Genomic DNA, 25,512 nt, shown 5'->3' on the forward strand with positions numbered 1-25,512 from the left:
GAGATGTTGAACATTTGTTGATTCATTGAAGTATCGGTTTTCCTTGGCCATTTATCAATTGGGTTATTTGGGTTTTTTGGTTTTTGTTTTGTTTTGTGGTGTTAAGGTTTTTGAGTGCTTTATATATCCTGGAGATTAGTGCTCTATCTGAGCTGTATGTGGTAAAGATTTTTCTACCATCCTGTGGGCTCTCTCTTCAAGTTATTGTTTCTTTTGCTGTGAAGAAGATTTTAGTTTGATATAATTCCATTTATTGATTCTTGATTTTACTTCTTGAGCTTTAGGAGTGTTGTCAAGGAAGTCAGATCCTAGGTGGACATGGTGAAGATTTGTGTGTACTTTTTCTTCTATTAGGTGTAGGGTCTTTGTTGCAGTGCCTAAGTCTTTGATCCACGTTGAGCTGATTTTTGTGCAGGTTGAGAGATAGAGATTTAATTTCATTTTTCTATTTATGAATTTCCAGTTTTCCCAGCACCATTTGTTGAAGAGGCTATCTTTTCTCCAGTGTATGTTTTTGGCACCTTTGTCTAGTATGAGATAACTGTACTTATGTGGGTTTGTCTCTGTGTCTTCTATTCTGTACCATTGGTCTACGTGTCTGTTTTGGTGCCAAGACCATGCTGTTTTTTTTTTTAATTGTAAACAAATGGGATACATGTTGTTTCTCTGTACATGGAGTAAAGGCATACCATTTGTGTAATCATAAATTTAAATAGGGTAATGTTGTTTGATTCATTCTGTTATTTTTCCCCTTCCCCCCACCCCTCCCACCCCTCTTTTCCCTCTATACAGTCCTTCCTTCCTCCATTCTTGCCCCCCTCCCTAACCCTAACTGTAACCCTAACACTAACCCCTCCCACCCCCCATTATGTGTCATCATCCACTTATCAGTGATCATTCTTCCTTTGGTTTTTTGAGATTGGCTTATCTCACTCAGCATGATATTCTCCAATTTCATCCATTTGCCTGCAAATGCCATAATTTTATCATTCTCCATGACTGAGTAATATTCCATTGTATATATATATATATATATATATATATATATATATATATATACCACAGTTTCTTCATCCATTCATCAATTGAAGGGCATCTAGGTTGGTTCCACTCTGACTATTGTAAATTGAGCAGCTATGAACATTGATGTGGCTGTATCTCTGTAGTATGCTGATTTTAAGTCCTTCGGGTATAGGCCAAGGAGTGGGATAGCTGGGTCAAATGGTGGGTCCATTCCAAGTTTTCTAAGGAGTCTCCACACTGCTTTCCAGAGTGGCTGCACTAATTTGCAGCCCCACCAGCAATGTATGAGTGTACCTTTCTCCCCACATCCTCGCCAACACCTGTTGTTGCTTGTATTCTTGATAATCGCCATTCTAATTGGAGTGAGATGGAATCTTAGGGTGGTTTTGATTTGCATTTCTCTTATTACTAGAGATGTTGAACATTTTTCCATATGTTTGTTGATTGCTTGTAGGTCTTCTTCTGTGAAGTGTCTGTTCATTTCCTCAGCCCATTTGTTGATTGGGTTATTTGTATTCTTGGGGTTGAGTTTTTTGAGTTCTTTATAGATTCTGGAGATTAGTGCTCTATCTGAAGTATGAGTGGCAAAGATTTTCTCCCACTCTGTAGGCTCTTTCTTTGCATTGCTGATAGTTTCCTTTGCTGAGAGAAAGCTTTTTAGTTTGAATCTATCCCAGTTATTGATTCTTGCTTTTATTTCTTGTGCTATGGGAGTCCTGTTGAGGAAGTCTGGTCCTAAGCCGACATGTTGAAGATCTGGACCTACTTTTTCTTCTATAAGATGCAGGGTCTCTGGTCTGATTCCAAGGTCCTTAATCCATTTTGAGTTTAGTTTCATGCACGGTGAGATATATGGGTTTAGTTTCATTCTGTTGCATATGGATTTCCAATTTTCCCACCACCATTTGTTGAAGAGGCTATCTTTTCTCCATTGCATATTTTTGACCCCTTTGTCTAGTATGAGAAAATTGTATTTATTTGAGTTTGTGTCCGTGTCCTCTATTCTGTACCATTGATCTACATGTCTATTTTGGTACCAATACCATGCTGTTTTTGTTACTATTGCTTTGTAGTAGAGTTGAAGAGCTGGTATTGCGATACCACCTGCTTCGCTCTTTCTACTGAAGATTGCTTTAGCTATTCTGGGTTTTTTATTCTTCCAGATGAATTTCATAATTGCTTGCTCTATTTCTGTAAGGTACATCATTGGGATTTTAATTGGAATTGCATTGAATCTGTATAGCACTTTTGGTAGTATGGCCATTTTGACAATATTAATTCTTCCTATCCAAGAACATGGGAGATCTTTCCATCTTCTGAGGTTTTCTTTAATTTCTTTCTTTAGTGTTCTGTAGTTCTCATTGTAGCGGTCTTTCAACTCTTTTGTGAGATTGATTCCCAAGTATTTTATTTTTTTCGATGCTATTGTGAATGGGGTAGTTTTCCTAACTTCTCCTTCTGAAGATTCATCACTTATGTATAAAAATGCATTGGATTTATGAGGATTGATCTTGTAACCTGCTACTTTACTGAATTCACTTATGAGATCTAAAAGTTTTCTGGTGGAATTTCCAGGTTCCTCTAAATATATAATCATGTCATCAGCAAACAGGAATAGTTTGAGTTCTTCTTTTCCAATTCGTATCCCTTTAATTTCTTTGGTTTGTCTAATTGCTCTGGCTAGAGTCTCAAGGATGATGTTGAATAGAAGTGGTGAAAGAGGACATCCCTGCATTGTTCCAGTTTTTAGGGGGAATGCTTTCAGTTTTTCACCATTTAGAATGATATTGGCCATGGGCTTAGTGTAGATGGCCTTTATAATGTTAAGGAATGTTCCCACTATCCCTATTTTTCTAGTGTTTTGAGCATGAAGGGGTGCTGTATTTTATCAAATGCTTTTTCTGCATCTATTGAAATAATCATGTGATTCTTGACTTTAAGTCTATTGATATGGTGAATTACATTTATTGATTTCCTGATGTTGAACCAACCTTGCATCCCTGGGATGAAACCCACTTGATCATGGTGCACTACCTTTTTAATATGTTCTTGTATGCTATTTGCTAAAATTTTGTTGAGAATTTTTGCATCGATGTTCATTAAGGATATTGGTCTACAGTTTTCTTTCTTCAATGTGTCTCTGTCTGCTTTAGGTATCAGGGTGATATTGGCTTCATAGAATGAGTTTGGGAGGGTTCCCTCCTCTTCTATTTCATGGAATACTTTGAAAAGTATTGGAATGAGCTCTTCTTTAAAGGTTTTGTAGAACTCGGCTGAGAATCCATCAGGTCCTGGACTTTTCTTTGTTGGTAGGCTTTTGATGAATTCTTCTATTTCATTACTTGAAATTGGTCTATTTAAATTGTGTATGTCCTCCTCGTTTAGTTTAGGCAATTCATATGTCTCTAGAAACTTGTTGATGTCTTCGAAATTTTCTATTTTGTTGGAGTATAGATTTTCAAAATAGCTTCTAATTATGTTTTGTATTTCAATCATGTCTGTTGTGATATTTCCTTGTTCATTCCGAATTTTGGTGATTTGGGTTTTTTCTTGTCTTCTCTTTGTTAGTGTGGCCAAGGGTTTATCAATTTTGTTTATTTTTTCGAAGAACCCACTATTTATTTTGTCAATTTTTTGTATTGTTTCTTTTGTTTCAATTTCGTTGATTTCAACTCTGAGTTTAACAATTTCCTGTCTTCTACTACTTTTGGTGTTGGTCTGTTCGTCTTTTTCTAGGGCTTTGAGCTGTAGTGTTAGGTCATTTATTTGTTGAGTTTTACTTCTTTTATTGAATGCGCTCCATGAAATAAATTTTCCTCTAAGTACTGCTTTCATAGTGTCCCAGAGATTTTGATAAGATGTTTCTTTGTTCTCATTTACCTCTAAGAATTTTTTAATTTCCTTCCTAATATCTTCTGTTATCCATTCATCATATAATAGCATATTGTTTAATCTCCAGGTGTTGGAGTAATTTCTGTTTTTTACTCTTTCATTTATTTCTAATTTCAATCCATTATGATCTGATAGAATACAAGGTAGTGTCTCTATCTTCTTGTATTTGCTAACATTAGCTTTGTGGCATAATATATGGTCTATTTTAGAGAAGGATCCATGTGCTGCTGAGAAGAAAGTGTATTCGCTCTTGGTTGGATGGTATATTCTATAAATGTCTGTTAAGTCTAAATTATTGATTGTGTTATTGAGTTCTATGGTTTCTTTATTCAATGTTTGTTTGGAAGATCTGTCCAGTGGTGAGAGAGGCATGTTGAAATCATCTAGTATTATTGTATTATGGTCTATTTGGTTTCTGAGATTGAGAAGGATTTGTTTGACATACATGAATGAGCCACTGTTTGGGGCATAGATATTTATGATTGTTATGTCTTGCTGATTTATGGTTTCCTTAAGCAGTATGAAATGTCCTTCTTTATCCCTTCTAACTAACACTGGCTTGAAGTCCACATTATCTGAAATGAGGATGGATACCCCAGCTTTTTTGCTGAGTCCATGTGCATGGTATGTTTTTTCCCATCCTTTCCCCTTTAATCTATGGGTATCTCTTTCTATGAGATGAGTCTCTTGTAGGCAACATATTGTTGGATCTTTCTTTTTAATCCAATCTGCCAGTCTATGTCTTTTGATTGATGAATTCAGGCCATTAACATTCAGGGTTATTATTGAGATATGATTTGTATTCCCGGTCATTTGACTCATTTTATTTATTTATTTATTTATTTTTTGACACAACTTGGTTCCTCGTTTATTTGACAGTTCCTTTAGGATAACTCCTCCCTTTGCTGATTTGCTTCTTTGTTTTTCATCTCTTTCCTCATGGAATATTTTGCTGAGAATGTTCTGTAATGCTGGCTTTCTTTTTGTAAATTCTTTTAGCTTTTGTTTATCATGGAAGGATTTTACTTCATCGTCAAATCTGAAGGTAAGTTTTGCTGGGTATAAGATTCTTGGTTGGCATCCATTTTCTTTCAGGGCTTGAAAAATGTTGTTCCAGGCCCTTTTAGCTTTTAAGGTCTGGATTGAAAAATCTGCTGATATCCATATTGGTTTCCCCCTGAATGTAATTTGGTTCTTTTCTCTCACAGCCTTTAAAATTCTCTTTATTTTGTATGTTAGGTATTTTCATTACAATGTGCCTTGGTGTGAGTTTGTTGTAATTTTGTGTATTTGGAGTCCTATAAGCCTCTTGAACTTGATTTTCCATTTCATTCTTCAGATTTGGGAAATTTTCTGATATTATTTCATTGAATAGATTGTTCATTCCTTTGGTTTGTTTCTCTAAGCCTTCCTCAATCCCAATAATTCTTAAATTTGGCCTTTTCATGATATCCCATAGTTCTTGGAGATTCTGTTCATGATTTCTTACCATCTTCTCTGTTTGTTCAACTTTGTTTTCGAGGTTAAATATTTTGTCTTCAATATCTGAGGTTCTGTCTTCCAGGTGTTCTATCCTATTGGTTGTGCTTTCTATGGAGTTCTTAATTTGGTTTATTGTTTCCTTCATTTCAAGGATTTCTGTTTGGTTTTTTTTCAATATCTCTAACTCTTTATTGAAATGATCTTTTGCTTCCTGTATTTGCTCTTTTAACTGTTGATTGGTGCGATCATTCAATGCCTGCATTTGCTCTTTCATCTCATCATTCAATGCCTGCATTTGCCCTTTCATCTCATCATTTGCTTCCCTTATCATGTTAATTATGTACATTCTGAACTCCCTTTCTGACATTTCTTCTGCCATGCTGTCATTGGATTTTATTGATGTAACATCTAGATTTGTTTAAGGCATTTTCTTCCCTTGTTTTCTCATATTGTTCAGGTATAAGTGGACTGCTGAGATGTTGCAGATTTCCTCTATTGACTTATAATGTCTCTGAAGATTTCTAGTATGTCCCCTCTTAGCCTTCAGTAGCCTGAAGTCTTGGAGGAAGTTGATAATGCAGTACTCCCCAAGGAAGCTGCCTCTCTAGGGGTGGTGGCCTTCAGGTGGGGGTATATTCCCTGCTAGTGGGCAGAGGTGCCTCCACTTGTTGACCAATGGTCAACCAAAGGGGAACTAGGCTGCAGGCTGAGTCAAGGCCTGTTTGTGCCTGTGTCTCTGGTTTTACCGTCCTTGTGGGAAAACCTCACCCAGCGGGGAAGACTCACCCAGTGGGGAAGTCTCACTGGTCAGTTCCCCTCCTGGAGGTTCCCCTCAATCCACAACTACTGCCTGGGCAGGGCAGCCTTCCCAGGCAATGTTCCCAGGGGCCCGGACCTACCTCCTGGGCCTGGGAGCCTTGCCTTTCACAGATGAGTCTCCTTAGGCTGCCCCTCCTCAGAGAAGCTGCCTGCAGTCCTGGAATCTTCGCTCCGACCCTCAGCTTGTCTCTAAGCAGCTCTTCCACCAAGAAGCCACTGAGGTCCCCGGACCGTGCTTTGCACCTAATTGCCTCGCTATGTGGGCCCCTTCTCTGAGCAGCCACCTGGAGCCTCGTACAGATGCTCCGAGCCCAAGCGACATGCCGCACGCCTCTTCCTCCAGGCAGCCACCCGGTGTTCTGTGTGGTTGCTTGGAGACCAAGCAACTCACTGCACACCTCCTCCTTCTCAGGGCAGCGCCCCCCAACCCCATTGTTCAGGAGGTTGCTCTGAGTCCAATCAGCTCGCTGCCCAGCTCTTCCTCTGGGCAGCCACTGGAGCCCCGGCGGGTTGTCCGAAACCAAGCGTTGTGCTGAGCGGCCTCCAATACAAAGCTCCCAGTTTTCCGTGTTCACTGCTCCAGTGGGGGGAGGGGTATCTTGCCGCCTGGGCTGGGCTGTCTTCCTCTGCAATGTTCCCAGGAGCCCAGACCTACCTCCTGGGCCTGGGAGCCTCACCCTTTGCAGATGAGTCTCCTTAGGCTGCCTCTCCTCAGAGAAGCTGCCTGCAGTCCTGGAACCTTCGCTCCGCCCCTCAGCTTGTCTCTGCAGCTCTTCCACTGAGAAGCCACCTAGGTCCTGGGACCCTGCTCTGCACCTAATCGCCTGCCTATGCGGCCCCTCCTCTGGGCAGCCGCTGAAGCCCGGTGGGTTGCTCTGAAATCAAGCACTGTGCTGAGCGGCCTCCTCTCCGATGCTCCCAGTTGTCCATATTCCCATGCTTTTTTTGTTACTATTTACATGAAACTTTTTTTTTAAGGTCTTCATTTTTTCTAACATAAGAACTTAAAGCTACAAGTTTTCTTCTGCTTTAGCTGCATCCATGATTTTAATATGTTGTCTTTTCATTATCAGTCAATTCAAAATATTTTCTAATTTCTTTGTGATTTTTTTCTTTGATTCATGAGTTATTTAAAAATATGCTGTTTAATTTCCAGTACTTGGGCCTTTTTATATATCTTCTCTGGTTTCCCTCTAATTTAATACTTTTGTATTTAAATACATACTTTCTAATATGTCAAGCCTTTGAAAATTTCTGATCCAATATTGGTCCATATTAATGAGCATTCCATATGCACTTGAAACAAATGTTGTTGGAAATAAAAACTAATAATATCCAATTTTATCAAGAGGGTTAACATTGTTCAGATATATTATATCCTTACAGATTTTTCATCTATTCTGTCAATAATTGTGTGATGAGTATTATAATGGCCCCTGTGTTAATGGGCTAAGGAACTGAACAGACACTTCACAGAGGAAGAAATACAATTGATCAACCAATATATGAAAAAATGTTCAAAATCTCTTGCAATTAGAGAAATGCAAATCAAAACTACTCTAAGATTTCATCTCACTTCTGTCAGAATGGCAATTATTAAAAATACAAGTATCAATAAATGTTGGTGAGGATGTGGGGAAAAGGGTACACTCATACATTGCTGGTGGAGCTGCAAATTGCTGCTACCACTCTGAAAAACAGTATGGAGATTCCGCAGAACACTTGGAATGGACTAACCATTTGACCCAGCTACCCCACTCCTTGGTTTATACCCAAAGGACTTAAAATCAGCACACTCCAGTGATGCAGCCACATCAATGTTTATAGCAGCTCAATTCACAATAGCCAAACTGTGGAACCAACCTAGGCGTCCTTCAACAGATGAATGGATAAAGAAAATGTGATATATACATACATATATATATATATATATATATATATATATATATAATGGGATATTGCTTAGCCTTAAATAAGAAAGAAATTATGGCATTTTCAGGTAAATGGCTGGAATTGGAGAATATCAATGCTAAACAAAAAATGTCAATCCCCTAAAACCAAAGTCCGAATGTTTTCTATGATATGCAGATGCTAGTTCACAATAAGGGGTGGATAGGGAAGAATAGAGTTCTGTGGATTAGGTAGAAGGGAGTGAAGGAAGGGGAGAAGTGTGGGGTAGGAAGGATAGTAGAATGAATTTGACATTATTGCCTACATGACTGATGTGATTCTACGTTGTATACAACCAGAAGAGTGAGAAGTTGTACTCCATTTATATATGATGTGTCAAAATACATTCTACTCTCATGTATAACTAATTGGAATAAATTTTTAAAAGTGCCACTATGATTATGAATTTACCAATTTTTACTTTAATTCTATCAGTTCTTACCTCATGTATTAGCATATGAACATTTGTATCTGTACATTTAAAACTTATGAATTTCACCCCATGAAAATTTTATCTAATATCTTAAACAAGTTGAATGGAACTCAGGGCACAAAAGGGAGGTGCTTAAAAGACAGTCTATGAAAAAGTAATTTTGACAAAGACTAAAATATAAATTACATTGTCCATAACCTGCTTCAATTTGTTTTTGAGATTTCCTCAGCCCATTACAAGAAGGAATATCAAGAACTAAGAATGACTGCATCGATGTGAGTTGGTACATAAGCAAGATTACATCAGGTGTCTTCAATTGCTGTGAAACATTCCTTTCTGATGTGGAATGATCTGCCCTAGCTTAGAAGACTTTAAATTATCTTATTTCTAGTATTCCACTCTGTATGTTGCTTCTTACTAAGTTTTGTTTCCTCCTTGACTTCCTGGGTGGTGTTATATAACTGGATCTCTCAGGCAGCATGAAGGTTTTCCAACACTGTAACCACCCAGATATAAGTGGTTCCTTAGGAGAAGTCATCCTAAGACTGGGGACGGGACCTGAAGATTTTTTCTTGGAGAGAACAGAAGGTGTGACCAGCTCTAGTTGATGAATTGTCTGAAAGGACAAAACTGCTCACTCTTATGTCTAGGTATAATTTAAAATTTCTACTAAGCAAATGAAGCCCTTGGAATCAGAATGGGGTTTTCCAGATTGATGTTCAATATCAGAGAAAGAATGTGTGTGATAGGGAGTGGGAATGAGATGGAAGGAAATTCCAAAGCCCTTTGTGGATAAGTAAAGTTAATTTCAATTCCATTTGAATATTGGATATTGGTACAGTAAATCTTAGTTTAATGTAAAAATTAATAAGCATACATCTGTGTCTGTTTGACTGACATTTCAACTTTTATGTCCCACAGGCAGCTCAAACTCACCGTGTCCTAAAGGAAACTCATCAACATTCATTTCAAATCTACTCTCTTCCTGGGCTTCCCACCTCAATTGATGGTACCACCATCCACCCTGTATTGCAAAACATCAAATACCCCACTTCCAGTAGTTACCATTCAATTCCTTTAATTCGTTCCAACTTATACCTGGACAATAAAGCCTAACAATCTCTTACTTGGACTCTAACTGACCTTCCTCCTTCCAGTATTATTAGTCAAACTGGTTACCAAATTTTTAAGACACTCATGAGATTATTCAGTGATGTGAACATTTAAGAACCATTTCCCCAGGGAAAATAAAAATCCCTGATTTGTGGCATTTGCCAATTTTTTTGGTGTAAATATTCCCACCAGGGCCAATTTCAAGCTATCAACATGGTGCCATGGAACACAGAGTTGGAAAGAAATTAGCACAATTGGCTGTTATGAACCACTTTGAACTAGCTCCAGAATGCTAGTGACTAAATTTCAGTAGTCCATTGATGTCCTCAGTATATAATATAGACTCTTCAGATTGACCTACAAGAGCCTCCAGAACCTGGTCCTGATAACTTCTCCAGTCTCTTCTCCCATCATTTGCTGACGTCACTCCTACCTAACACTCACCTTTCCCAAAAACATTTGTACTCTAGCTAGTGGGAACAAAGATGGGAAGAGATTTTCCCAAGATCCATAAAAGACAGCTAGAAGTGAGTAGAAGGGGCATAGAAATGGAAAAGACAAGGGCCGTTTTGAAACCATCTCCAGTCTCAGTGGGAAACACCATTAATTGGAGAAATGAGAAACACCACATCACGGGATAAGGATATCTGCCTACAAGGTATAACTCCACCTCTGTGAGTTTCCACAATTGTTTCTGGACACAGTTTCTCCACCTCTAACATGTGATGTGGGAAAGGTATTTCCAGTCCTGATGTTCTTATTCTATGGAGGACCTAGATAATGTTTAGATAAGGCCAGGATAGTGGCTGAAATTAGGGTCTTCATGTTTGACTGGAGACATTTGTCTCTGGGGGCCAAAATGGAGACCTGAGATGAGGACCAAATTCCATATCCCTCCTAGATTTCTAGTTCCCTCCCAAATCTTGGGTTTCTCTTGGGACACAGGTACCCTTTCTCTCTATCATGATTACTCCCTCATTGTTGAAGCTTCTCTTAAGTAATGGAATCCCACAGGACTGGAAGTCTCCTGAGGTGACACTGGAGTCCTATTTGGCTGCATCCTTAGGGACACTTTGATCCCTGACACCCATGAGCCTCATTACTCCACCAACCAGGGTATCTTCCAGGGAGTTGCTGAGATGCAGCCTCTTCTGAAGAGTGGCTGAAGTAAGGTCATCTTACAGCCCAGTATATGGATGCTGGAACTGCCTAAGGCAGTTGCAGGGCATGGGGATGGAGGAGGGGTGTGTACTAGACCTGGAATCAGGGTGGAAAGACAAGTAAGGTGCTTGAAGAACAAGACTGGCCACATGAGAAGGCTACTCCCACCAGTTAGTTCCAGCTGTAGCTCTGGTTCAGTGTTACCTGTGGACTGTGGATTGTGCAGGAACAGTAGAGTCCAGTCTTTCTGGAGAAAGACAGATCTGGATTGTGTCTTTTAATAGCTTTGTGACATCAGGTGAGTCAGTCTCTCTCTCTCTCTCTCTCTCTCTCTCCCTGTCCTTCCCTCTCTTTCTACTTTTTTTCCCTAAAAACCAATCTTTAAAAAGACATGCTGTGAGGATGAAATAGAATAGCCAAAAAATAACTTCTCTTTTTGAACTACAGAGCAGTCACACCATTGAGCAACTTTTTACATACAATATTTCAGTTAATCTTTAAAACCACCCTTTGACATAAGTCTATCATTATTAGTGGTTTCCAGAACAGGATGTAAACACACAGAATTTGGATAATTTACTCAAGGTCACTTTGCTAATTAGTGAAGGAGTTACTCCTAGTGACCCAGGTCTGATTCTAATGCCCATAGGCCTGACCATTTTCCTATCTTTGATGTCTGGCTCATGGTTAGTGCTCAGTTAAAATGGGTTTTATCCCTATCCCATCCTCCCCTTAATGTCATCTCGAGTGACATACATTAAGACTGAAAGAGAAGTTTATTTGAGGAAGGCAAGGACTTTCCATGTGTTCTTGATTTTATTTCTCCTGCATTCTGTGTAAGTTTGCTTACTTCAGTTAGCAGATTGCTAACAATAGGATTTGGGTTGTGGTGGGAGTTGACAAAATTATAGAAATCCTCAAGGAAGAAAATCTCAAAGGGCTTTGAAAAGAAAGTGATGGATGAACTGTTGGACTGAGTTCATCCTTACAAATAACTAACTGCCTCTTATAACACTGACATAATTTCTTAGAGTCACTAATCTAATACTGATTAATCCCTGCCCATACCCTGTGCTAAGAATTAGAGATAGAAAAGTGAGACAGACTCCTAAGGTTCTCCATCTTTAAGAAATTCCACAGACCAGTGTGTGTACCTGCTTAGGTAGGACAGTAATAGGAGCACTTTCTAGGTGCAACCAGAGACCAGAGGGAGGAGAAGTATGGTGGGAATCATAGAAGACATCCATGGTTAGAATTTTACCAAGAGAAGAAAACAGGGAAGGGAATTTCACTATATAAGTAATTTAATAATAGTAGTAATAATGACAACTACTTTTTATAGTTTTTAATTAGTGCCTTATATATATATATGTGTGTGTGTGTGTGTGTGTGTGTGTGTGTGTGTGTGTGAAATTCACTGTGTTATATTCTTAAATGTGCATGGAATAATTTTGTCAATTTCATTCCATCATTCCTCCTTTTTCACATCCCTTCTTCCTACCCTTTAATCTCCTTCCTCTACCCTCCTGATCTCTCCTCTATTTTCACAGGATTTTCCCTTATTTATCCTTATTTTGGTCTACCTTCCACATATGAGAGAAAGTACTCAACCCTTGACTTTCTGAGCCTGGTTTATTTCACTTAGCAAGATGTTCTCCAGTTCCATCCACTTACCAGCAAATGCCATAATTTCATTCTTCTTCATGGTTGAGTAAAATTCCACTGTGTGTATATATACTACATTTTCTTTATCCATCCATCTATTGACAGGCATCTGGACTGGTTCCAGAACTTAGCTATTGTGAATTGTGCTGCTATGATAATGTGGCTGATTCACTGTAGTATAGTGGTTTTAGTTTTTTTAGATAGATACCAAGAAGTGGAATAGCTGGGTCATATGGTGGTTCCATTCCTAGTTTTTTGAGGATTCTCCATACTGCTTTCTAGAGTGGTTGTACTAATTTGCAATTCCACCAACAATGTATAAATGTTCCTTTTCTCTACATAATCTTGAGCATTTATTATTTGTATGATTGACCATTGCTATTTGACTGGAGTGAGATGAAATCTCAATATTGTTTTGATTTGCATTTCCCAGATTGCTAGGAGGGTTGAACATTTTTTCATATATTTATTAGCCATTTGTATTTCTTCTTTTGAGAAGTGTCTGTTTAGTTCTTTTGCCCATTTATTGTTTGGATTATTTGTTTGATTGAGTCAATATTTTTTGAGTTTATATATTCTGGATATTAATCTCTTGTCTGAGGAGGAGGTGGCAAAGATCTTCTTCCACTCTGTAGGCTCTTTTCATGCTCTTGTTTGCTGTGCAGAAGATTTTTAATTTGATGACATCCTACTTACTGATTCTTGGTTTTATTTCTTGTGCTTTAGGTGTCTTGTTAAGGGAGTTGGTACCTGTGCTAATATGTTGGAGCATTGGGCCCATGTTTTCTTCTAACAACAACTGATGTTTAATGTGAGGGTGTTACAATATATTCAAAATCTCTTATCTTCACAAAAACCTCAAGGCATGTGTTCTACAGATAATGAAATGGAGGTTGCTATGATTTGGATCTAGGAATGTCCACCCAAAATAGCTCGTGTATTCAGCAATACAGCAATTTTTAGAGGTGAAAAGATTTGATTATGGGAGGTGTAACCTCATCAGTGGACTAACACATTGGGTGGATTAATAATTTGGGTGGTAACTATAGACAGGTGGGATGTGGCTGAAGAAAGTAGATTATTGGGGGTGTGATATTGGACTATATCTGTCCCTTGCCCCTTCTACTCTCTTTCTCTCTGTCTCCCAGCTGCCATGAGCTGATATTTCCTCTTCTGTGCTCTTCCGTCATCATGTTCTGCCTCACCTCAGGCCCAGAGCAATGGAGTCATCTGGTCATGGACTGATCCTCTGAAACCATGAGCCCAAAATAAATTTTTCTTCCTCTAAGTTGTTCTTGTTAGGTATTTCAGTCACAGTGATGAAAAGCTGACTATCAAAGAAGTTTAGTGAGATTAATGACTTTCCCTAATTTGTGCTGTTGGTAAGTGGCAGAACTAAACCCAAACATTTTCTTTGACCTCAGAGTCTCTTACTGCCTTCCTAATACATTCTGCCTCACAGACCACAGACTTATGAAAGTACCCTGGAGTATTTGGAGAATGGGGAATGACCTGGTCTGTCTTGAGCTGCAATCAGAAAACTTTTCCTGTAAAGGACCAGATAATAAATATCTTAGACTTTTGCAGGATGCACGGTCTCTGTCAGAAGTTTTCAATTCTTTTTGGAGGATAAAAGCAATCATAGATATAGATGAATAACTTTCAACCATATTAAGATGTAAAAACCTTTCCTATCTAGCAAGACATATGAAAACATGAGGACTATAGAGAAGTACAGCAGTGGAGATGGTGGAATGCCAGGTAGGTAAGAATCAGATTCCAAAGACATTGAGTACCACGTTCAGATAAATGAGAGCTCTCTAAGGATTGTCAGTTGGGAAAATGTCATACTCAGTTCTGCTTTTTGAATGGTCACTCTGGCAGTGTATAGGGTAGATGTGGATGGAAGAGAGATTAGGACAGGAGACGCTAGGGAGAAGCTCTTGTTATAGTTCAGAAGAAATATTCTTTTGAGATGTTCCTTATCCTCTCTCTGTCCTGCAGCTTTTAGAGTGCTCCTGTGATATAAATACAGCTGCTACTTCACAACTGTATCTTCACAGCTTGCTTCTCAGCACATCCTTTCAAAGGAGAAAAGAATAAAGGAATTAGACAGAAAAACATAACAAAGAATTAAAACATGCTTTATAGCAGTAGCTTTTGGCCCTTAGCCCACCCCTTTTCTAAGACTCTCTCTTCTGGGAAGTGGCTGATTTGGGGCCTGATCAGGAAGCAGGGGAGTATTTTTGGGTTCCAAGCATAGACCCCAAGAGAGCTCTATATTTGCAAAAATGAGATGGTAGAAACTTTAAATGTTTTTTTTTAAACTTCACACTACTGTTGACCAATTTTTGTGTTCCCCCTTTCAGTCTTCTCTGTTTCCTTTTATGACCATATGGCTTGGTTTTTCCCTGCTCTGTAGTTGAGTACATACTGAGAAGTCACCCCTAAAATTATAAGTTCTCTGAATCTTGATGTCACTGAGCTTTAGAACCTTGACATGTTTGTGGGAAAGGAGAATTTAAAGTCATCCATTCTAACCCCACCCAATGAGCAATCGTATCCCTGGGTGAGATTGCCTTACAGCTTGTGTGTGAACACTTGTGAAAGTAGAGAACTTACTAGTTCAATCTCTTCCCAACAGCAACACGTTCCATTAGTGGAAGATGTTAATCACCACATGTATTTTTTAGTAAATTAAGCTTAAGATCCCTCCCTATCCCCTGTAATTTCTGATTTTTCCTTCTGGAAACATTCCTTAAACATTTCCACCTTTTTCTGCATGGCAACCTTTGAACTATTTGATGAAATCTCTTAAGTTCCTTGTAAGTCCCTAAACTAAATTGTGTCAGTGTTTTTCACTTTTTTATATAGCATGATTTCACTGGTCCTTTGCTGATATACTCTCTTCTCTACATAAAGCTTTAGCTTATCAATTTTCCTTTTAAATTACAGGTCCAAGAATTGAAAATATTGTTCTGATCAGTCACTGGATTCTTTGCTTAACTCTGATAAATATTTCCTTGGTTTTAAGGTCACTTAATGGTAAGTATTGACTTTTTGGCATTATGAGATGACTATGGAGAATGTATATAAATGATCAGGACCAGATTGTTTTACTAGGCAATGGTAGTGCACACCTATAATCCCAGCAACTTGGGAGGCTGAGGCAGGAGGATTGCAAGTTCCAGGCCAGCCTGGGCAACTTAGTGAGACCATGCCTCAAATTTTTAAATAAATGAAAAGTGCTGGGAATGTTTGGGGATGTTGCTCAGTGATTGTTAAGTGACATATAAATCTATGGGAAAGCCCCAGAACAAGGTCAGCATGATGGCTAGCTCCACAAGAAGCAACGCGAACAAAGCTCAGCACCAAGGACAGCTCCACCATAAGTAATCACCACCTCGTCCCTGGCTCCCAGCTCAGACCCAACTGGTTTATCTAACATTGATAAGTACCTATTGTATACCATACACTGTTCTAGAATCTTCCTGCATTTTGGGGTAGGAAACTGAAAATTATATATATTACAAGATGCTATGAAGACAAAACAGGAGATAAGGATAAGGAAATTGGGATGTTTTATTTTAAACTTTTTCTAGTCTTCCCTGAGAAGATGACATTTGAGCAAATACTTGAAAAAGGAGGGGGCATCAACCATAAAGAAATCCAGAGAAAGAATTTCTAGCAGTGGGAACAGGAAGTTCAAACGGTTCTGAAATGGGAGCAGGCCTTCAGTGAAGAAGAGCAAAAAACTGTGTGCTGGAGCAGAGAGAGCCAGTGGGGAGAAGTAGGAGGTAAGGACAGGTAGGTGATAAGGGACCTTAAGGTCCTATTAGGTCTTTGGCTTTTCCTTTGAATGATACCAGAAGCCCCGTGAAGGTTTTGATAAAGAGAATTTACATGAGCTAGGCTACATTCTAGCAGAATTACTCTAGTATCTGTGCAAGGAAAGACTGTGGCGGAAGAGAAAGGAAACCATGGGGCTATTGGGAGGATCTTGCCATATTCCTTGCAAGAGAGGAAGATAACTTGGATCATGACAATGATAGAGATAATGAGAAGTGATCTTTTCTGGTATTTATCTTTGAAAGAAAACCAACAATATTTGCTGATGTGTTCCATGGGGGGTGTGTGAGCAAGAAAAAAGTTTGAAAGACGCTGAGTTTCTTTTTTCTTTTCTTTTTTTTTTACTTTAGTCACCTCAATGGATGAAATTGCCATTAACTGAGCTAAGGAAGACTGTGGGAGGAGCAAATTTATAGGGGAAGACAGTAAGTTTGATTTTAGCAAATGTTAAGTATAATTTTCTGTTACATCTGTAGCCCAGCTGTGGCAGGGCAATGGGGTAGGATGTAGGAAACCCAAAGAAAGTGCCTGGAGATAGCATGGGAGAAATACGATTTATTGGGGAAAGCTTACTAGAGATCAGTGACTGCTCCAAGAAGGGTTCAGTAGCAATTTGGCTGAACAGACAGCACCTCCATCCCCCAACGTGCTTCACCAAGCAGTGCCTCCTCTCACTCATGGCGTTTTGTCCACTGGTGACCAGCTGGATGAGTGACACAAACTCTTCTGGCTGTGCCTTTGGTTCCATGCCCCTCCCCCACTGAGAGAGGAGTTTTATGTCTTAGACTGAAGAAGCAGTGACATCATCAGCCTTATTTTGCTTAGTTTGCTTGTATGGTCAGCTCCCAAGGAGCAACTGTCCTGGTGTATGCAAGAAAGTAGCTCTCTACAGATGACACTAACTCACCCTATTTCCTAGTATGCGTAAGAGAAAACTAGTGTCCTTCAAGGTAATATGTATGTGGACATTTCTGGTGAGGCTTACTCTCATTTTTCTCTTAACTTGGCTAGGTTTTTGGGAAACAGAAATGGATCATTCAGGGACATAATGTTTTACTGTCTCCTTTTTCTTTAGGGATGATATATTTGCCTATTAGATATTCATATGGAGACAGATGTCAAGTAGGCAGTTGGACTGGTGAATTTAAGAGATCTAGGATGAAACTATATTTCAGATTTATCATCATATAGCTAGCATCTAAAGCCTAGGTTGTATCATAATTAGAGTGAGGATTCAAATTCAGATGCTGCTAACTCCTATATTATTATATACTGCCTCTAACATGAACATTAATCATTTTCCTCATCCATCTGAGCCTGAATCCAGTTTATGGCTTTATCATATATTATTTTAACCTAAGTTGACAGGCATCAGCCGTTTACTTCCTGTGTTATACCTCCAATATTGCAATCCTCATCCAAAGTTTGGGGATTTCCTATGAAACATATCCAGAAATTTATGAAATATGTACTTCCAGCCCTCTAAAATTGTGACTTCCCAGGTCAGCTCTCTCACATAATGTCACCAAAAATAGGCCTATATATTTTTGGATGCCCTGCTAAACCCTTCATGAAATTTGATGGCGTGAAAGACAATTTCTTGTTTAATATGGTGGTAAGAACATGGGACTTGAGTTTGAGTTCAAGCTCTAGCATAGTTTTTCACCTTTGGATGACTGATTTTATGAAAAGAAAAATAATGCTGCTGACTTCAGTAGATCATAGTGATAATAAAATGGGGTCACATTTATTAAAATATTTTACACAGTGCCATTTTATAAATAAATATTTCCACCTTTTGTGATCTGTAAAAGATGATATCTCCAAGTGATGATAGCATTGCTTTTCGTTTCCTTTTTTTGTACTATAAGGTTATTTTTCAGGGCTCATTACATGATACCATGTCATTTCACAGCATCACACCAACTCACAAAGCAATGTGTTTATAATGGACATTAATTTTCAATATTAAGTGATATAAATTATTATAGTTGAACTTCTATTACATCAGTCTGATAGCATTCTTTTGTAGTCATTTAGGGATCAGCAAAAGGATAAAGAGAAAAGGAATGGTCAGTAATGTGTTCTGTTATCCAGGCTCCCAACCTAGGGTGGAGGATTGAGTCCAGACCCAAGTGAAGATCCATCCCCGCCCACCACTCAAATCTCCCACAAGCAGCATAGCTGTGGAGGACTTCTTACTGGTTCTTTTTTTGGTACTGGGGATTGAACTCAGGGGCACTCGACCACTGAGCTAGATCCCCAGCCCTATTTTATATTTTTATTTAGAGACAGGGTCTTGCTGAGTTAGTGCCTTGCTTTTGCTGAGGCTGGCTTTGAAATCATGATCCTCCTGCCTCAGCCTCCCCAGCAGCTTGGATTACAGGCGTGTGCCACCATACCTGGCTTCCTTACTGGTTCTTAAGAAAAGCTTCCAGATACACAGATACTTCATTTCCTGGTAAATATGCTTCATCTTTTTGAGAAATGCCAGGGGCATAGAAGTTTCCTCTGGGTTTCAAGTCTTGTGTCCGTGGAGCCATTTTTTTTTTTTTTTTTTTTTTTTGCGGTGCTGGGGTTCAAACCCAGGGCCTTGTGTTTGCAAGGCAAGCACTCTGCCGACTGAGCTATCTCCCCAGCCCCCCCGCCCCCGTGTAGCCATTTTTATTTAGTAGTTGTAATAGTAGTAGTAACAGTAGTCCCAAAAATTGAACCCAAGAATGTTTTACCACTGAGCTATATCCCCAGTTCTTTTCACTTTTTATTCTGAGAAAGAGTCTTGCTAAGTTACCCAAACTGACCTCAAACTTAGATACTTCAACCTCCCAAGTCACTGGGATGACAGGCATGGGCCACCACACCCAGTTCCTGTGGCCATTTTTACATATCAAGTTATTCTTTAGAGTTGTAAACACTATAGCTAAGGCTGGGGAGGTGGGATGTTCTAAGGAAAAGATTTTCTTCTGTTACCAAAACGTATTTTTTTTAATTCCCCTTTTTCCTGAAAATTTATGGCTTGTGGGTTTTCAAAGGTATATTACCAGAGAGGAAGAAGGCAAAGAAAAGAAATTGAGTTGTTTTGCTTGTTTTACATTTTTACTGACCTGTGTGGCACCTATTTGTCTTGCTATTTAAAAGAATGACTTAGAAACTACAGGAAGTTCTAGACCTTTTTGGTTTACTTCAAAACATTTTATAATTCCCTATCCTTCTCACTGTGACTGGTTTATGCTGTGTGTGTGTGTGTGTGTGTGTGTGTGTGTGTGTGTGTGTTTCAAAATAAGACTTCTGCTTGAAAATTTTCCATCATAGTAACCCTTGGAATTTTATCAGGGCTAGTTAATTAGACAAGCCAATAAGTTTTTATTAGAAATCCTACTAAGTATCTAGAGCTATGCTAGGCCAACTGTTAGAACATTTCCTGGGTGTGAAAGTGGGTATCTTGGCTTCAGCCCCTGTGTCTGTGGATCTCACATAGCATTTTTTTCTGAGATGCAAAAGAATCCAGAATATGTCCTCTTCTTTCCTCAGAAGGAGGGCCATGCACAATCAAGGCTCAAGAAATCACAGCTCTGTAACTGAGTTTATCCTCTTGGGCTTCTCCAGAAACCCCAGGACCAATTGGATCCTTTTCTTCCTCTTCTTCTTCCTCTACTTATTCACAGTCTTGGGCAATGGGCTCATTGTTACCCTGATCAGAGTAGATACACGTCTCCACACACCCATGTACTTCTTCCTCAGTATCCTCTCTCTCCTGGATCTCAGCTATGCCACCACTACAGTGCCCCAGATGTTGGTCCATCTAATAAGCAAGAATAAGACCATCTCTTATGCTGGGTGTGTGGTCCAGATGTACATTTTCCTGACACTAGGTATCACTGAGACCTGGATTTTTGCAGCAATGGCCTATGACAGATATGTTGCTATATGTCATGCACTCCACTATGGGGTCCAGATGAGCCAAACTCTGTGTGTACTTCTGGCAGTCAGCTCTGCTCTTTGCGGTCTTATCTGTGCCCTTGTCTATACAGTCTTTGCAATGAATCTTCCCTACTGTGGCCCTAATGAAATCAACCACTTCTTTTGTGAAATTCCTGCTGTTTTGAAGTTGGCCTGTGCAGACACATCCCTCAATGATCAAGTGGACTTTATCTTGGGTTTCATCTTGCTTCTTATCCCGCTATCCCTCATCCTGGCCTCATATATTCGTATCTTCACTGCTATTCTAAAGATTCGTTCCACCCAAGGGCGGATCAAGGCCTTCTCCACCTGTGCATCCCACATCACTGTGGTCACTATGTTCTGCATTCCCTGCATGATCATGTATATGAGGCCTGGCTCTGAAACCTCCCCAGATGATGACAAGAAGTTGGCCTTGTTCTACAATGTCATTTCTGCCTTTCTTAATCCCATTATTTATAGCCTCCGGAACAAGGATGTAAAGAGGGCTTTCCTCAAGTTACTTAGAATGAGTGAGGATGCTCAATAGGCAATGGACCACAAATGTCTGCAGTGCCTCTGGGCTCTCAAATACTCTATCCACAATTTCACTGGTCATAGGAGTGAACAAGGACTTTCCAGATGAGGGAGAGATCTAGAAACAAAACAACTTGCACATTAATTTGGAAATGGATTTTGCTGTCACTAAAAAGAAGCAATAAATTTTAAAAAGGAAATGGAAACATGAAGAAAGGACTCAGAAAAACTTGTGTTCAAGGATTAAATATATCATTGACTTTCTATGGCTTTGGAAAAGTCACCTAACTTCTCTGGGATTTAATTTCCATACTGATCAAATGTGTTTCATGATATTCATCATGCCTAAGTAATAGTAGCTAACTCTATTGGACTCTTTCTTTATGACAGTTACTAATTGTTTTATATGAACTTACTGTTTTAATTCTTATAATAACTCTAATGGTGAGTATTATCTCCTTTATTCAGATTTTTAAAAACTGAGACACAAGAAGATTAAATAAATTGTCAAATGTCAGCAAATTTGAAAATAACAGCTAAGATTTGAAACTGGAGAGCACAGTTTCATAACCCAGGCTCTTATCTATTATATTATGCCACACAATCCCAAAATATCCAATAGTTTTGAGGCTTAGCAGAGATAATGAATATTATGCTATTGAGTAAAGTTGAAAAAGTTTTGAATTATTATTCTAAGTCACATCATATCCTTGATGTCTAGAGTTCTGGTTGGTGCTCTTAGATCTTCCTCACCAGCATTCTGTAGCCTAACCAAATAGCATTGCACAACACAGTAGTACCTTCTCAATAAATGTTTGTTGAGTGATTTGTTTTATCCCCAGCTCTACCTTCATCCTTGATCTAGAATTCCCCAATTCTTCTTTCAGATTTTCTTTACTTTCATGGGTCCCTCTCCTATTTCCATCATATCTACCCCAACTGTGACTTCCAGGTGTCCAAACTTGTATTACTACAAGTGGAGTATACTACTAGTGGAGTATCTTGGTTTCTACAACTGACTTCCCCTTAAATTTTCTTTACCACCAGAAAGACCACAGGGAATGCAGGAAGAGGCCTGGGTCTTGAGATCTTGGTAAAACCACTACATATATCTGGCGTTCAGTCCTCTTATACATAAAATGGAGATAAGGACCACATATGACTGACTGTATCATAGAAATATTTTGAACTTAAATGGGAACAGGACTTAAAACTTAAATAGTTGTATGCATTGCCATTAATCATGCCTTCAAAACTAAGTATCTTAGAAAATGTTTATTAAGTTCAAGGCCAACCTAGACAACTTAGGTAGACCCCATCTCACAATAAAAAAGGGGGGCTTAGGATGCAGCTCAGTGGTAGAAAGCCCCTGGGTTCAAGTCCCAGTACTGCAAAAAGAAAAAGAAAAAAGAAAAAAAACTTGTGGAATGCAGCAAAAGCTGTGCTTACAGGAAAATTTATAGCTGTGAATGTTTCTATTTTAAAAAGAAGATCTCAACTCAGTCACCTTAAGAAAATGATATAATGTTCATAGTTTTGTTTGTTAATTTCAAATGTTAAGATCAGGTTTATTGTGAGGTCAGGAGGTATAGGTTGGATACATATGGTGGCAATCAATTGTATATCCAGAGTCATGGCTTACACATGTGTGTGTGAGCACACACACACACACTCCAAAATTAGTGGGAAACAATCACAACATCAGCTGCCACATAAACCAGACACCAAACTATTTCTAGCACTATCAAGGCAAAAATCAATTTTGTATCACTCCAGTTTCAGACAAATTAAGTTGATTTGCAAATGGAATCTTTTACATCAGGTACTCTTTACATGTTTTTCTGGTAAGACCCAGTGACTAAAACATTCCAATTGCTTCCCATGACTTTGAAAGAAGTTTAATCTGCAAACCAAGAATCATCTAAATGTTAAGAAAATCTAAAAGACCAATAAATGCTAAGAGCATGCTTTGCTCCTTAGTAACTTTGTCCAGAAGATAAACTTAGGGAAATTTCCAGCCTAGCGTATTCTTAGCATTCACAGAGCATTAAAGAAATGCAAGTGCTAAGAACAATGTGGAGTCGTGTGCGGTGGTGCACATTTATAATCCCAGCAGGTCAGGAGGCTGAGGCAGGAATTTCACAAGTTCAAAGCCAGCCTCGGCAACCTAGCGAGTCTTTAACATAACTTAATGAGACCTTATCTCAAAATAAAAAAATAAGAAAAGGTTTGAGGGTGTGGCTCAGGGGTAAAGCACCCCTGAGTCCAATCTTCAGTACCAAAAAAATAAAAATAAAAAACAATGAAAAGTTCCTATGAGAGGGGAAAAGTCCCCAGTGTCAGGGTTTACTGCCTGAAAGTCACAGTCTTGAAGGATGCCAGCCCTAGGGAAAGAGGAGCTTTGATTTTTCTAAAGACAGAAAAATAATTGTCAGAAACAGGTACTAATTGTGTTCTGTGGGGGCCTGTTAAGAAAACTGTTCTGGGGCCATTAGAGGCAGACTCTGAGGATCAGCTGCTGGAACTAAAGGGATGTGCTTCTGAGTGCTCTCAGAGCAGTAAACACCCACAGCAGGCCACCCAGGTCCCCACCTCTGCTTCAGCCAGTCCTGACTTCCAGGTGTTTGCAAAGGCTGTTCCACTTAGACTGTCCTCTTCTCCCACTTTCCCAGTGCCTCCTTTTCATTCACACAGGTCTCTTCTTCAGGAAGTGAAGAACTACTTCCGCAAAGGTGAAAGTTTTTACTTCCTCATGAACTCTTAACACCCCCAAGGAAGCACTCCACTCTCGCCTTAGAAGCAGAGTATCAAGCGGGGTGAGATCTTAAAGGGTACAGCCTGCATCTTGGCCTTGAGTTCCTTTAACAAAACAACAGCTAACGTGTATTCCAATATATTTGCATGAAGCTATTTTAAATGCAAATGATTTGGACTCTCCTTTCTCCCATTTGTGGTAAAACAAAACAAAACACTCAGGAGGACTCAGCAAAAATTGGGAACAGAAGGAAACTTCTTCACTCCAATAAAAAACATCCACAAAAACCTACAGTTAACATCACACATAATGATGAATGACTAAGTGCTTTCCCACTAAAATCAGTACTAAGACAAGGAAGTTTGCTCTCGCTACTCCTATTCAATGCAGTACTGGAAATCCCAGCCAGTACCAGAAGGCAAGAAAGAAGAATAGAAAGAATAAAACTGTCTCCATTTGCTGATAACCTAATTGTGTAAAACTAAAACAAAAACAAACCCACAAGGATTCTATATAAAAACTCCTAGAATTGGGCTGGGGATATAGCTCAGTTGGTAGAGTGCTTGCCTCACATGCACAAGGCCCTGGGTTCAATCCCCAGCTCCACAAAAAAAAAAAAAACAAACAAACAAAAAAAAAAAAAAAACCCTCCTAGAATTAATAAGTGTAGCATGTTGTATAAATCAACCAAATTTAGGGAATGGAAGTCAGAGGCAATGGCATACACCTGTAATACCAGCAACCCAGGAAGCTGAGGCAGGAGGATCGCAAATTTTACCCCAGTCTGGGCAATTTAGGGATATCCTGTCTCACAGTAAAATAATAAGAGGGCTTAGGAAGTAACTTGTTGGTAGAACACCCCTAGGCTCAATCCCTAGTACTGTAAGAAGAAAAAGAAAGAAAAACTCATAGAATACAGCAAAAGCAATGCTTAGAGGGAAGATTTGTAGTTGTAAATGCTTATGTTTAAAAAAAGAAGAAAGGTCTCAACTCAGTAAATTAAACTGAAAGTAACCAGAGGGAAGGAAATAAAGGTTCAAATAGAAATAAAATAGGGAAGAGAAAAAAATAGAGAAAACGAATGAAACTAAAAATTGTTTTCTTTAAAAGATTCACAAAATGACAAACCTTTAAATAGACTGATCATGTGGGAAAAAATCACTAAATCACTAAATCACTAAAATCTGGAGTAAAAGAGAAGACATTCTTACAAAAAAAAAAGAAGAAAGAAAGAAAAGAAAAGCAAACACCATAAACAATTGTATGATAACAAATTTAATAAACTATAAAATATGGGCTTATATCTAGAAAGATATAAACTACTAGAATTAACTCAAAAAGAAACAGAAAATCTACAAAGACCTATGGCAGGTTAAAAGATTTAATTCGTAATTTATAAATTTCTCAAAAGAACATCCAGGACCAGATGGCTTCATTGGTGAGTTTTGTCAAACACAGAGAGACTCAACACCAAGCCTTTCAAATTCTTTTTTTAAAAAAAGAATAAAAAGGTAGGACTTCCTAATACATTCTACAAGGCTAGTATTCCTTCCATACCAACACAAAGACATCGCAAGAGAAGATGACAGATCAATCTTTTATATGGGTTCCTGGGGATGTGCTTTTGGGGTTTATATTTTGTCCATGGTAAAGGAAACTCTCTCTGTCCTCCTCCTCCTCCTCCTCCTCCTCCTCCTCCTCCTCCTCTCTCCGCCTCCCTCCTCCCTTCCCTTCCTGGTTCCATGTCCTGAGCTGCTTTCCTCTACCACACTCTTCCATCATGATGTCCTGCCTCATCTAGGCCCAGAGCAATGGAGTTGGCCATCTATGAACTGAGACCTCTGAAACCATGAACCCCAGTTGATTTGCATATGACTGGGACAGTCATAACCCT

At 38.9% G+C, this 25,512-nt stretch overlaps 1 protein-coding gene across 1 annotated transcript; it reads left to right on the forward strand.

Moving 5' to 3' along the window:
* The first annotated feature begins 19,928 nt into the window (after positions 1-19,928).
* On the forward strand, positions 19,929-20,876 carry LOC124963966 (olfactory receptor 2A5-like). Its single transcript, XM_047523778.1, has one exon. It carries the CDS (start codon positions 19,929-19,931, stop codon positions 20,874-20,876), a length of 948 nt encoding a protein of 315 aa, XP_047379734.1.
* The last annotated feature ends 4,636 nt before the right edge of the window (positions 20,877-25,512 follow it).

The sequence above is a fragment of the Sciurus carolinensis genome, chromosome 1, assembly GCF_902686445.1.
Source record: "Sciurus carolinensis chromosome 1, mSciCar1.2, whole genome shotgun sequence".
Classification (NCBI taxonomy): Eukaryota; Metazoa; Chordata; class Mammalia; order Rodentia; family Sciuridae; genus Sciurus; species Sciurus carolinensis.